At 42.5% G+C, this 12,919-nt stretch overlaps 1 protein-coding gene across 1 annotated transcript; it reads right to left on the reverse strand.

The window, feature by feature from the left end:
* Positions 1-10,081: 10,081 nt before the first annotated feature.
* LOC143987503 (olfactory receptor 8K5-like) lies at positions 10,082-11,044 on the reverse strand. Its single transcript, XM_077486274.1, has one exon. The coding sequence runs from the start codon at positions 11,042-11,044 to the stop codon at positions 10,082-10,084; it is 963 nt and encodes a 320-aa protein (XP_077342400.1).
* Between the last annotated feature and the right edge of the window lie 1,875 nt (positions 11,045-12,919).

Consider the following 12,919-nt stretch of genomic DNA (forward strand, 5'->3'; position numbering starts at 1 on the left):
AGGATTCTTGGTCCTTTTAAATGAGTTAATGCCACTCGTGAGCTATGTGAGGATAGGCTAATCCCTGGAGGAAGAATAGAACAGCTGACACTGGAAGGGCAGTAGGAACAATGTCCCTACCAAGAAAAAGAAAACGTGTTCCAGAGTTAGACCTAGATGTTGTAAGTAGAATGTCGTCTCAAACACAACAAAAGTAGAGAACACTCTGGAGTGAAACTGGAGCAACCGGAGTTGCCCATCCTCCCGCTTTAGTGCCCCTGCTTACAGCCTCAGTCTGCGTATGTTATAGAGGGGAAAAGTCTTCTGTAATCCGAAATGAATGGCCAGGGAAAACGGAGGGCCTCCTGGTAAATATGGAGGACTGGCTATGACAACTATGTTCACCCTTTACAGCCTCAAGGGGAACCTCATTTACGGGAAAGGTTGGGGAAAATATATAGGTTAGATTCCAGTCCCAGGGAGAGACCAGAGCATCTGCCCTTTGCGCCTTGGGGTACAGACAAAATCAGACCAAAGTTTGTGATTACTGTGGGAAACGAGGAGGTCTGTCTGTGGTAGGCTCCACCTGTGGACCAGCTCAGAAAAGACCTGGGTCATAGACCCACTCATTGTGCTCTGGAAAGCTTGTATTTGTTCAAAAGCAATCGCTGGGAGGTAAACTGTTCTTGAAATTTTGCTGGTGATCTTCTGCCCCGGGCGTTATGAGTTTCACCTCTCTCAATAGCATATTGCTGCGAGTTTCATCCTGGAGCTGAATATAGGCGACTGCTGCTCTGTTGCTAAACTGCAAGGAGATTGGTCCTCCTTGACTATGTGAAGTAAGGCCAAAGTGCTAAAAGGGCTGTTTGAACCCCAGCATGTTCAAGATTACCCTCCTTGGCTGGGAATCTCTGCTTGCCTTGACCGAAAGTCCTTCACAGTACATCTTCCCGGCTGTCTTGCAGACATGATTCGTAGCCATTTTCCAGTCTAAAGGTCCTAGCGGATCGAGACTTCCTCAAGGTCTTTTCATCACCGCGGACCGCTACTCATACTGAGTAACATTTAGTAACTGTGTTCTATCCTGTTTCCTCCCTTGCACTAAGAATTTTAGCCCCTGCACCCCATGTATACTCTATGTGCATGATGACGTTGTGCCCAGATGACTGAGGCACTGAGAAGCCATCAAACAAGTGGAAGTATTCATCCTCAGAAATCTGTTCCTGACTGTCACCACTTCCTCTGATGGAAATAAAAGAGGAAATAGCAGAGCACCCCCAGGTACACTAACTATTGGGATGGAGAAAGGTTGGTTTTACTTTCCCTCTAAAGTGTGAGGATAGGATAGGCATCCTGATGATCCAGCAACAGCCTCCAGCCATGTGGTTATACTGTTTAATGGACTCCGTCTTAAAGATCTCAAAGAGGGCCCAAAAGGGTTCGACCTCTTCCGATCTTCAACTGGACACTAACCAACCTCCCCTGCGAACTCCAAACAGGATTGGGTAGAAAACCTGCAATGCATCTTGAATATGAGGTGTCTGTAAGCATTGTAGAAGCGCGTCCCCCCTCCCCCCTCCCCCCACGCTGTTGTGGTGGACTTGGCAGCTCCATGGGAGAGAAATTATCTTAAGGAGGAGCAGTTAGGAATCTCCCGAAGTGACCATGAGTGTCTGATACCCTCATCCAAGGCTCTGTACAGCATGCTGTCCAGACACCCGTGAAGCATGCCTTCTAGGTCTTACCTTAGGAGTCTGGGTATGCACTTGTGTGATTGGCTCATTCATTTTCCTAGAAGTCTGCACTAAAATACAAGTCAGATTTTTGGCATCCACTGCTACAAAAATATTTTTTGCAAGATACTCCCAATAGGAAATCATGTCTAAAGGGATGCAGACCCTGCTACTCTCCTCAGAGTCCTGCAAGTACAGCAGCTGGCTGATAATTATTAAACCATTTCCATTAGACTCATCCAGTACATGGACTGGATATTGCTGGTCTGCTGACACTTGCAGATGCTACAGTATGTAAAAGCAGGTTGACCATTAGCTTGTTCAGGGTACAGTTTCGTCAGCCTGTTTATACGGGCATTATTCTCAAACCCCTTACATTCTTCCCCACTTTTGTTTCTAGGAAGCAATACGTAGTCCAGGGTCTCAACCATTTGACCTCCCTAGCCGCCAAAGTTCTAGGGTGCTCCTCCTGTAGTTATACAAGCAACTAGGGGGTAAATCCTGGTTAGCCTCCCTATTTTGCGTAGCAGACTGCTGCATCTATAATATATGTAGCAAGGACCCAGGACTCCTTCAGTCCAATGAGAACCTCCAGAACCTTGATTTGTTGACCTCCCTCCACATAGAGTGGGTCGTAAGGCATAGTAGGTGCAGAGAATGTCTTTGAATTGTGGTGAGAACCCCACACAGGTAGAAGATATAAACTTAAACACAAGCATAAGCATGTTGGGGAATTGAACCAGCAACCCCAGTGCTGCTAGACAGAATTGCTACCCACTTAGCCAGCAGGCAGCCTCTGCAAAGTAGATTCATGGGCGCCAGACACCTAGGGTGTGCCACCTGTCCAGGATTCAGCGGGGGAGTTCGGGTTTTGAATCAAGGGTTTCAGTCCACCTGAGACCCGGACATATTACCCGGACCGGGCTGTGGTTCCTAAAGTAACCAAGATAGTCATACACATATCTGTTGCTGCCAAAGGCGGCTGTTTTGATGATGTCAACAAGGGCAATTTGGCCACATCCACTAGCGCGCTCTGAGCGCTACATTACCACTCTCCTTCGGGCACCCAAATGTGTCTGTGTAATGTTAACCCGGTAAACTCCCGGACTTCTACAGCACAGCCACGCAGGGAAAAGCATCCAGCAAGATGCCACATCTGCATGGATAAGAGCACTGTCTCCTATGGCAACAGTCTCCAAAACAAGTGTAACAGTTGCTTCAGGTAATTAAGGCAAGTTCAAAACAGAATCTTATGCCACTCTTATCAACAATAAAGACATTTGGCATTACCTGTTAGCGGTATACTCCTCCAGGCAGTGTCTACTCACCAGCCTCCTGGGTATAGATACTGCGCCATGGGCCCGGTAGGTGACTTGCTGGGGTGCTGGCTCCTTGGAGCTTTTCTCCTAATTGGGCGCGCCGTTTTTTTTTTACACTGGGCATGGTCACTGCTTGCTGAAGTCCCTGGCTGATCTTCGAATGGGACCCTTTGGGCGGGTGGCTGGGCGGATGTAAATTCAGACAAGGAATTTTGTACTAACTTCTTCAGTAATGATGAGACTTGCGCAGTGTCCTGCTCCCTGTCTACTGCAGACTCCTCTAGACTATGCACACCAATTTATTGGATAGGGAGACTGCTCCACAAACCCTGCCTGATTTCTTGCTGGGATGCCTGTATTGCTCTGGAGAAGAGGAGGCGCAACGTGCTCTTTTGGATATTTTTTCTTTTTGATCGGGAGCGACGTCTGGAGCTATGCTCCTTTGGAGAACGCCTGTCCTCTCTTGTTCTTTAACTCCAAGAGCGTGAGCGTGCGGAGCTGAAACATATCAAAGCAAACAGCATTAGAGGGCACTCTTTTAAGGACACCTGAAAACTTACCAACTGGCGGTCCCCCTACCTTAAGTATTGAGGGTCTTACATAAGTGGTGGCTGACTCATGGTAATAGAGAATAAGGGATGGCCAGCAGAAAAAGAGGAGATAGCTGAAAAGAGAAACAGAAGGATGCCAGTAATCTTCTAACATGAATGTCTGAACACTACAACAAAACAAACAGCTGAAACAAACCAAAGAAAAAGAATGTACTCTTTTTTTAAATACAGAAAACTTTCCTACCAGCAGATGGTGACACAGAAGGTTGCTGAGACTGGATGCAGGAACAAAACTTCACATCCTACTGACACTCTTATGTGATCCTGAGACAGGCAAAACCTACCCCCAGACTCCTCCTGTTGTTTATGGGAAAATCAAATTGCTTTGCCCAGAACCAAAATGGCACGGACTGGGCTCAGCCCTATGACATCATCAGGAGTGCCCTAGACTGGTAAATATGGTGCTGGGCGGCCACCCCACGCCTATAGGGATACCTATAGGGATACCCTGACACCTACTGCATGGTGCGGCCCACTCCTCACTCACTCGGAACCTACCTAAAACCAAAAAAGAAGCAGCAACTGAATAAAACAGGTAAAGTCATAGCCTAACAGACAAGAAAGGGCCTAGAAAAGGAAATGACAGGCTGCCCCCCCCCCCCAAAAAAGCTCCAGAACCAAGTCATGCTGAATGGCAGATTTCATTCCCAAAGAGGAAACACTGCAAGGACCCATCAAGACCACACAGACGAGGGTCTCTCATTCTTATTAGTGTGATGTTAGCAGCCCAAGCACTGAGACTACACACTGGGAGATGCTTGAACTATCACTGTTGCGTCCAGGTATGAGGAAAAAAGGAAGAATGGGGTAGTGGCTAACCAAGTCTTAATTTATGCTATTCATTGGTCCTGAGGGAGTGGTCAAGAGGCGGAGCTCTGTCACTAGTATGCTGCCATGGTTTGGCTTCAGGAAAAGTATTTTTATAGACGCAAGGACATTAACCACTTAAGGACCGCCGCATGGCAATGTACGTCGGCAGAATGGCACCGACAGGCACAAGCACGTACATGTACGTGCTTGCCTTCCAGCAGTGGTCCGTTTAGCTTCAGGAGCGATCCGGGTTGAGGGGATGGCCGTTGGTTTCTGGCCATCCCCTCTCGATCGCTCCTGGCGAATGAGAAGCTTCCCCCGCCTGTGTAGTGTAAACACAGGCAGGGAGGAAGTGATGTCATTCTCCTCGGGGCGGTCTTTTTGACCGGACTGCGCGGAGAACAGAGAAAGTAAGTGCACCAAACACTACACTGACATGTAGGTACACATAGGCACACAAATCACCCCCCGATCGCCCCCCTATCCCCCCTCCCAGTCACAGTGTCACTGATTGCAGTGATCATTTATTTACTGATCACTGCATTTAGTGTCAGTTGTGACAGCAAAAACTGTCAGGGCAGTTAGTGTTAGGTCCAGGGTAGCCCCCTACCCCCCAATAAAGGTTTAACCCCCTGATTGCCCCTAGAGTTAACCCTTTCACCCCCTTTTGCCAGCGTCACTAAGCGATCATTTTTCTGATCGCTGCATTAGTGTCACTGGTGCCGCTAGGTAGCTAGTTATTTTTTTAGGTTCACCGCCAGGTTTTTATAGCGCTAGGTACCCCCATATACTACCCAATAATGGTTTTAACCCCCTGATTGCCCCTAGTTAACCCTTTCACCAGCGATCACCGTATAAGTGCCACTGGTGACGCTGGTTAGCCAGTTAGTTATTTAGGTTCCCCGTCAGGTTTTCATATAGCGTCAGGGACCCCCATATTCTACCTAATAAAGATTTTAACCCCCTAATTGCAGATACCAGTGATCACCGTATAAGTGTTACGGGTGACTCTGGTTAGTTAGTTTGCTTTTTATAGCATCAGGGCACCCACCATTTATTACCCAATAAAGGTTTAACCCCCTGATCACCCGGCGGATGATATCAATTAGGTTTTAGGGTCAGGGTCTGCATCGCCCCAGGCAGCGCTAGGTTAGTGCCAAGTTTGGACGGACTGTATTACGGAAAGTCCGAAAGACTTAGTCCGCCAGACTGTCCGCTGAAAAAGTCAGCTGAAGCCCACACACGAGCGGATTGTCCGCTGAAACACGTTTCAGCGGACTAAGTTGGACAGACAGTCCGCCCGTGTGTACGCGGCCTTAGAAATCCAGTGATTGGTTTTCGGGATCCCGTACGTGGCTAGACTCCCAAAAAGTGCCACATATGTGGTATCCCCGTACTCAGGAGAAGCAGCAGAATATATTTTGGGGTGCAATTCCACATATAACTATGGCATGTGTGAGCAATATATCATTTAGTGACAACTTTTTGTAAACTTTTTTGTGTGTGTCATTATTCAATCACTTGGGACAAAAAAAAAATAGTCAATGGGCTCAACATGCCCCTCAGCAATTTCCTTGGGGTGTTTACTTTCCAAAATGGGGTCATTTGGGGGGGGGTTGTACTGCCCTGCCATTTTAGCACCTCAAGAAAGTCATAAATTAAAAGCTGTGTAAATTCTAGAAAATGTACTCTAGTTTGTAGACGCTATAACTTTTGTGCAAACCAATAAATATACGCTTATTGACATTTTTTTTTACTAAAAACATGTGGCTGAATACATTTTGGCCTAAATGTATGACTAAAATTTCGTTCATTCTTCTTTTGATGGTATTTGATTGCCTCTGCGATATTTTTTTTTTTTTCCAAAGAAATTTTATTTGTTTTTTTTCTCAATGATACAATGATAAAGTCATAACGTAATATACTTATGAGAACATACAAAGATTTTCACATAATATATGATCTAATTTAAGTAATATTTGTACTTTAGTAGATATACATATACATATGACATTAAGTTGAACAGTTGTATAACTAAAAAAAAGAGAGGGGAAACAATACTCAACAACTAATGTGGAAAGGAGGAGGAAGTAGGGTGTGGGAAGGGGTTGTTAGGGGGGAGCAATCTGAAGCATGTGCATAGTGTAGAACATATGTATAATACTTGTTTGCTGTAATTGGTATGTGTGTGACCAGCACACCATACTTTAGTACGTTAAAACAGTTGTCACACATAGGATATGGAAGTGGGGATTAGGTGCGTGTGTCTATTCGGTAACAGTTTCAGTTTGTAAACAAGGCTACTAGAGACTTGCTGTGAGTGGATGGATTTTATTTGTGTAGTTAACTTTTGTGTACATTTAATATTGGGTCGTGTATGAAAGAATTTCCTTAGTTGTGAGATAGCATGTCTATTATAATGTCATTATATGCTTTATCCGGGGGGGTATCTTGCGACTTGAGCGTGGTCGTGTATTTTATGGACATTGGTCTGTTTGGGTCGTTGCTTTAGCTGTACATCCTCTGAGTGTATTCTGTAGTGGATTTGAAATGGTTCCAGCAAGCCCAGCGTGTGGAGAATTTGTGTGGGGCGTTTCGTGAGATAGCTATGAGTTCTTCCATTTCTGCTATTTTGTTTATTCTTTTGTACCAGTCCGTGATGGAGGGTGTTTTAGATGTTCCCCATAGAGGGGGTATGCACATTTTGGCTGCATTGACAAGCATCGCAGCTAATGATTTGAGGTAGGAATTTTCGCTTGGGTTCTGGAGATGCAAAAGATATTGTGCAGGTGAGTATTCTAGCACATCTGTGGTAATATTCTTGATGTATGTATGGACTTGAGTCCAAAAGGTTTGAATGAGCGGACATGTCCACCAAATGTTTAGAAGGTCACCTGATGTCTCTTGACACCGCCAGCATGTGTTTGGATGAGCAGAATTGAATCTGTGGTGGATGGCGGGGTGCGGTACCACCGTGTGGTAATTTTGTAATTAGTTTCTTGGATGGAAACGTTTATGGAGCTTTTATGTGCATTTCTGTATATGTCTTCCCAATTTTTGCTGGTCATTTCTCTTGCGAGGTCTCTTTCCCACACTTTGCACATTGTTCCCTCGTCAGCTTGGGTGTTGTCCCACAACATGTTGTAAATTTTAGAAATGGTGTGTCGCTGTGGGGATTGACTTAGGCATAGGTCTTCAAAATCAGATAGTGTGTTAGAGAAGTCTGATTCATTTAGTATCTTGTTAACAAAGTGTCTGAGCTGCATATATTCCAATGGGTTTAGGTTTGGTGAGGCCCAATGTGTATTTACAAGTTCGTGGGTTTGTAACTTACCGTCCTGTAATATGTGGTGTATGCGTAAGCCTATTTCTGGTTGCTTCCGTGTTAGTGAGTGATGTTCCATCCCGGGCGGGAATTGTGGGTTGAGTAGGATCGGCGAGAGGGGTCCTGGTATTTTAGAAAGTTTGAATTTCCGATTGGCTTGTGCGAAACATTCTAATGTGGGACCTATTGTTGGGTGTCTCAGGAGGGTGTTTGGTATGGTCTTTTGTTTGAGCCAGGGTGTTCTATTAATGGGGCATGCGGAGAATGAGTTTTCAAGGGAGACCCAGTCTTTCGTCTGTAAATGAGTGTGCCAGTCTATTATTCTTTGGAGGTGACATGTCCAGTAATAGTATGTTATATCTGGTAGGCCTGTTCCCCCTTTGGCTTTGGGTTTTATTAATTGATTGTAATTGATTCTAGGGTGTTTTGGTTCCAAATGTAGTTTCTACTTATTTTTGTGGCCGACTGTAGGAATGTTTTCGGAAGCTTAATGGGAATGGTTTGGAAGAGGTGTAACATACGTGGTAGAACATTCATCTTCATTATTGCTATTCTTCCAAACCAGGAAAAGTGTGTTTTGTTCCATTTTTTCAAATCCTCCGTAATGTTTTTGAAGAGTGGAAGATAGTTTTTAGCGAACAAGTCTGATAATTTAGCGGGAAGTTGTATTCCTAAATATGTGATTGCCTCCGTTGCCCATGTAAACGGGAAGTTTTGTTTACATTGTGAGACCTGTCTTTCTGTTAGGGTTATATTTAGGGCAAGCGATTTTGTAAAGTTTATTTTGAAATGGGCTATGTAATGGAACAGGTTGAGATCTTTGAGGAGGTTAGGGAGGGTTATTAGGGGATTAGATAAAAATAAGAGGATATCGTCAGCGAACGCTGCTATTTTATATCTTTTCCCTTTTATGGTAACTCCCTGGATATCCGTATTGTCACGTAGTTTGCATAGGAAGGGTTCCAGCGTAAGGATAAATAAGATGGGGGACAGGGGGCAACCCTGACGTGTACCGTTTTTTATTTGGAAGGTCTTTGACATTAGCCCATTGACTCGTACTTTTGCCTTGGGGTTGATATTTATTTTTTACAATATAAAAGGAAAAAGACTGACAATTAAAAAAAAAAAAGATATTTTCTACTTTTTGTTATAAGAAAAATCGAATGAACTAAATTTTAGTCATACATTTTTTCTTATAACAAAAAGTAGAAAATATCTTTTTTTTTTAAATTGTCAGTCTTTTTCCTTTTATATCGTAAAAAATAAATATCGCAGAGGCAATCAAATACCATCAAAAGAAAGCTCTATTTGTGGGAAGAAAAGGACGCAAATTTCATTTGGGTACAACATTGCATGACCGCGAAATTACCAGTTAAAGCAGTGCAGTGCGAAATTGTAAAAAGACCTCTGGTCCTTAGGCTGACAATTGGTCCGGGCCTGAAGTGGTTAAAATATGCATTAGAAAACAAGGTGATAGCACAAGTAAAAAAAAAAAAAGCTGTAGCTACTTTTTTATGTCCATGACAACATTATAAAGAGGTGGTATAAATAGAGATGCATGGACATTTTTATGTGTACTTACTACATTGTTACTGTCTTGATGGAAACCTTTGCACCTGCCTTGATTACTTTAATTCCACCCTCTCTGTAGCTCATGCCTACTTTCCTTTTATTCCTTCTGCCCTCCATTCAGCTATGGAAATCAAGAAAAGGAAGAGCAGAGTTACTGTAATTAAAGCTCACACAAGAGGAATGAAGGAAAGGTTAATATGTTGTGCTAGGGTGGGGGGAGATTTAGGCAAACTTTTTGCTTGCCCTGACTAGACAAAGCACTAATGCCACATACACATGACCAGACTTTTCGACAGCAAAGGTCTGACAGAACGAATCCGTCAGACAACTTGATCGTGTGTGGGCTTTATCGGACCTTTGCTGTCCAAAAATCTGATGGACTTTAGAAATAGAACGTGTTTCAATTTTTTCCACCGGACCCAGTTCCTATGGAGAAATCTGCTCGTTTGTATGCTAGTCCGATGGACGAAAACCGATGCTCGGGCAGCTATTGGCTACTGGCTATGAACTTCCTTATTCTAGTCTGGTCGTACTTCATCACATTTAAATCCCTCGGACTTTGGTGTGATTGTGTGTGGTCAAGTTCGTTCATTTGGAAAGTCCATCGGAACTCTGCCGAAAGTCCGTTGGGAAGACCGTCGGACCTAGTCTGCCGGAAAGTCTGGTCGTGTGTACGCAGCATAAATGTTTTCTATTGGCACCATACACATCTTGGCATCAACTTTACAAATATTACTTCCTCCTTCCTCGTTTTGTGCTTTTACAGAATGCCAACCTTTGTCTGATAGCTGATGTAACATCTTTGTTCTTTAAACTATAAATCAAAGGATTCAACATGGGAACGGAAGCAGTGTTAAACAGTGAGAACATCTTCTTTGCATCTAGTGAGCCATACGTTTTTGGTGTCAAGTACTGAGAGACAAGCATGATATCAAGAAGAGTGACCACTGTTAAGTGAGAGGACCATGTGTAGAATGCCTTTCGTTTGCCAGTGCTAGAATGAATCTTTAGTATTGCAGAAATTATGAAAATATAGGAGATGAAGGTAAGAATAAAAGGGATTAATGTTACAAAAAAAAGTCCTTGTATAAGTATCATCATCTCCAAGAACGAGGTGTCATTGCAAGTAATTTTCATTAATGGTACCACGTCGCAGAAGAAGTGATTGAGTTCTTTTGTAATGTAGCAAGTGAAAGTTGAGAAAGTTAAGACAGGTGGTAGAACTTGAACAAAACCCATCAAATAGCACCCAGCAACAAGTAAAGTGCAAACTCTACAGTTCATGATAACATGATAACGCAAAGGTTTACACATGGCTAAATAGTGATCATAACTCATTGCGGCCAAAATGAACAGTTCATGACCCAATGTAGATGCAAAAATGTACATCTGAATTATACATGCCAGGTATAAAACAGTGTGATTATCAATTATGTACATGAGAAGGAGCTTATGTAATGTGATGGTGGAAGAAGACAAGTCCACAATAGACAGGTTAGCCAGGAAAAAGTACATGGGCGTATGTAGGTGATAATCCAAGCAGATAAGAGAAAGAATGATCATATTACCTCCAATTGTGATCAGATAAATAAGTAGAACCAGAAAGAAAAAGACGGTCTGGAGCTCTGGTATGTCAGTGATCCCTTTAATTAAAAAAAATGTCAATGTGGTCTGATTAAACGGACCTGAAAACATGGCCACATTCTTTATTATAGAAAACAAGAAAACAAAGTTAATAACTGTTAAAGTTAAAAACGAAATTACATTATAGATGCATACATGGGCTTACTCCATGGAGAATCGTGACTGAAAGTGTCTGAGTAGTAGGAAGGGAGTCAGCGCACACTGATTACATAATGATTTATAATAGAAGAGGAGGAATTTTAAAATACTTTAGAAAAATAAAAATATATACTCTCCAAACCATCTTCTCCCTTCACCAACTGACATACTTACTGATGACTTCTTCTCACGAACAACGGCATTATTTTTTTTTTTTGGAGAAGCCCCATTTACTGGAATTTTCTAACTCATTTTAGATCGATATCCATATTTGTAATCTTTAATCAGTAGCTTCTGCTATCCCATAGCCCATCTCTTCTACAACTTTTACCATGTTCTCAATGAGTAGCAGTAGTCTGGTTGTCAAATATAGGGATTTTGGAAACTTCCTCAGTGAAGGAACAGGAATATTGTAGGAATCCAGGGAGTACAGTGCAGTCACACAGAAAGCAATATAGGCGCACAACAGATTAAGAGTCCATTCAAAAGGAGACAGAAGGGGGCACCAGACTAAGTGTAGCAGGGTAGGTTTATTAACCACTTCAATACAGGGCACTTAAACACCTTCCCGCCCAGACCAATTTTCAGCTTTCAGCACTCTCACACTTTGAATGACAATTACTCTTAAAAGCTACACTGTATCCAAACAAAATTTGTATCATTTTTTTCTTACAATTATAGCTTTCTTTTGGTACTATTTAATCACCGCTGAGTTTTTTATTTTTTGCGATATAAGCGGAAAAATAGCGAAAATTTTGAAAAAAAAACCTTTTTTTTCGTTTCTATTGTAAAATTTTGCAAATAAGTAATTTTTATTCAGAAATTTGGGTCAAAATTTATACTGCTACATATCTTTGGTAAAAATAACCCAAATTAGTGGATATTATTTTGTCTGTGTGAAAGTTATAGAGTCTACAATTTAGGGTGCAAATCACTGAAAATTGATCACATCTGATCACACCTGATGTACTGAAGGCCTATCTCATTTCTTGAGACACTAACAATCAAGGAAAGTACAAATACCCCCCAAATGACCCCTTTTTGGAAAGTAGACAGTCCAAGGTATTTAGTAAGAGGCATGGTGAGTTTTTTGAAGTTGTCATTTTTTCCCACAATTCTTTGCAAAATTAAGACTTTTTTTTTTTTTTTACACAAACTTATTGTATTGACAGGTTATTTCTTGAACACAGCATGCGCATACTTGCAACAACAGCCAAAAATACATTCTGCTACTCCTCCTGAATATGGCGATACCACATGTGTGAGACTTTTACACAGCCGGGCCACATACAGAGGCCTAACATCCAAGTAGCACCTCCAGGCATTCTAGGAGTAAAATTACACATATAATTTCATGATGACCTAGCTCAGTTTTGAAGGCCCTGGAGCACCAGGACAATGGAAACGCCCACAAAATGACAACATTTTGGAAAGCAAACACCCCAACGTATAATCTATGAGGCATAATGAGTCTTTTTAACGGTTCATTTTTTTCCAGAAGTTTTCAGAAAACGTGGGAAAAAAATGAAAATGCATTTTTTTACACAAAGTTGTCAATTTATAAGATATTTCCAACACATAGCATGTACATAGCAAAATGACACCCCAAAATACATTCTGCTACTCCTCCTGAGTATGGCGATACCACATGTGTGAGACTTTTACACAGCCTGGCCACATACAGAGGCCTAATATCCAAGTAGCACCTCCAGGCATTCTAGGAGTAAAATTACACATATAATTTCATGATGACCTAGCTCAGTTTTGAAGGCCCTGGAGCACCAGGAC

Source organism: Lithobates pipiens, unplaced genomic scaffold, assembly GCF_037356315.1.
Source record: "Lithobates pipiens isolate NorthernLeopardFrog02 unplaced genomic scaffold, aLitPip1_a1.2 Scaffold_1, whole genome shotgun sequence".
Classification (NCBI taxonomy): Eukaryota; Metazoa; Chordata; class Amphibia; order Anura; family Ranidae; genus Lithobates; species Lithobates pipiens.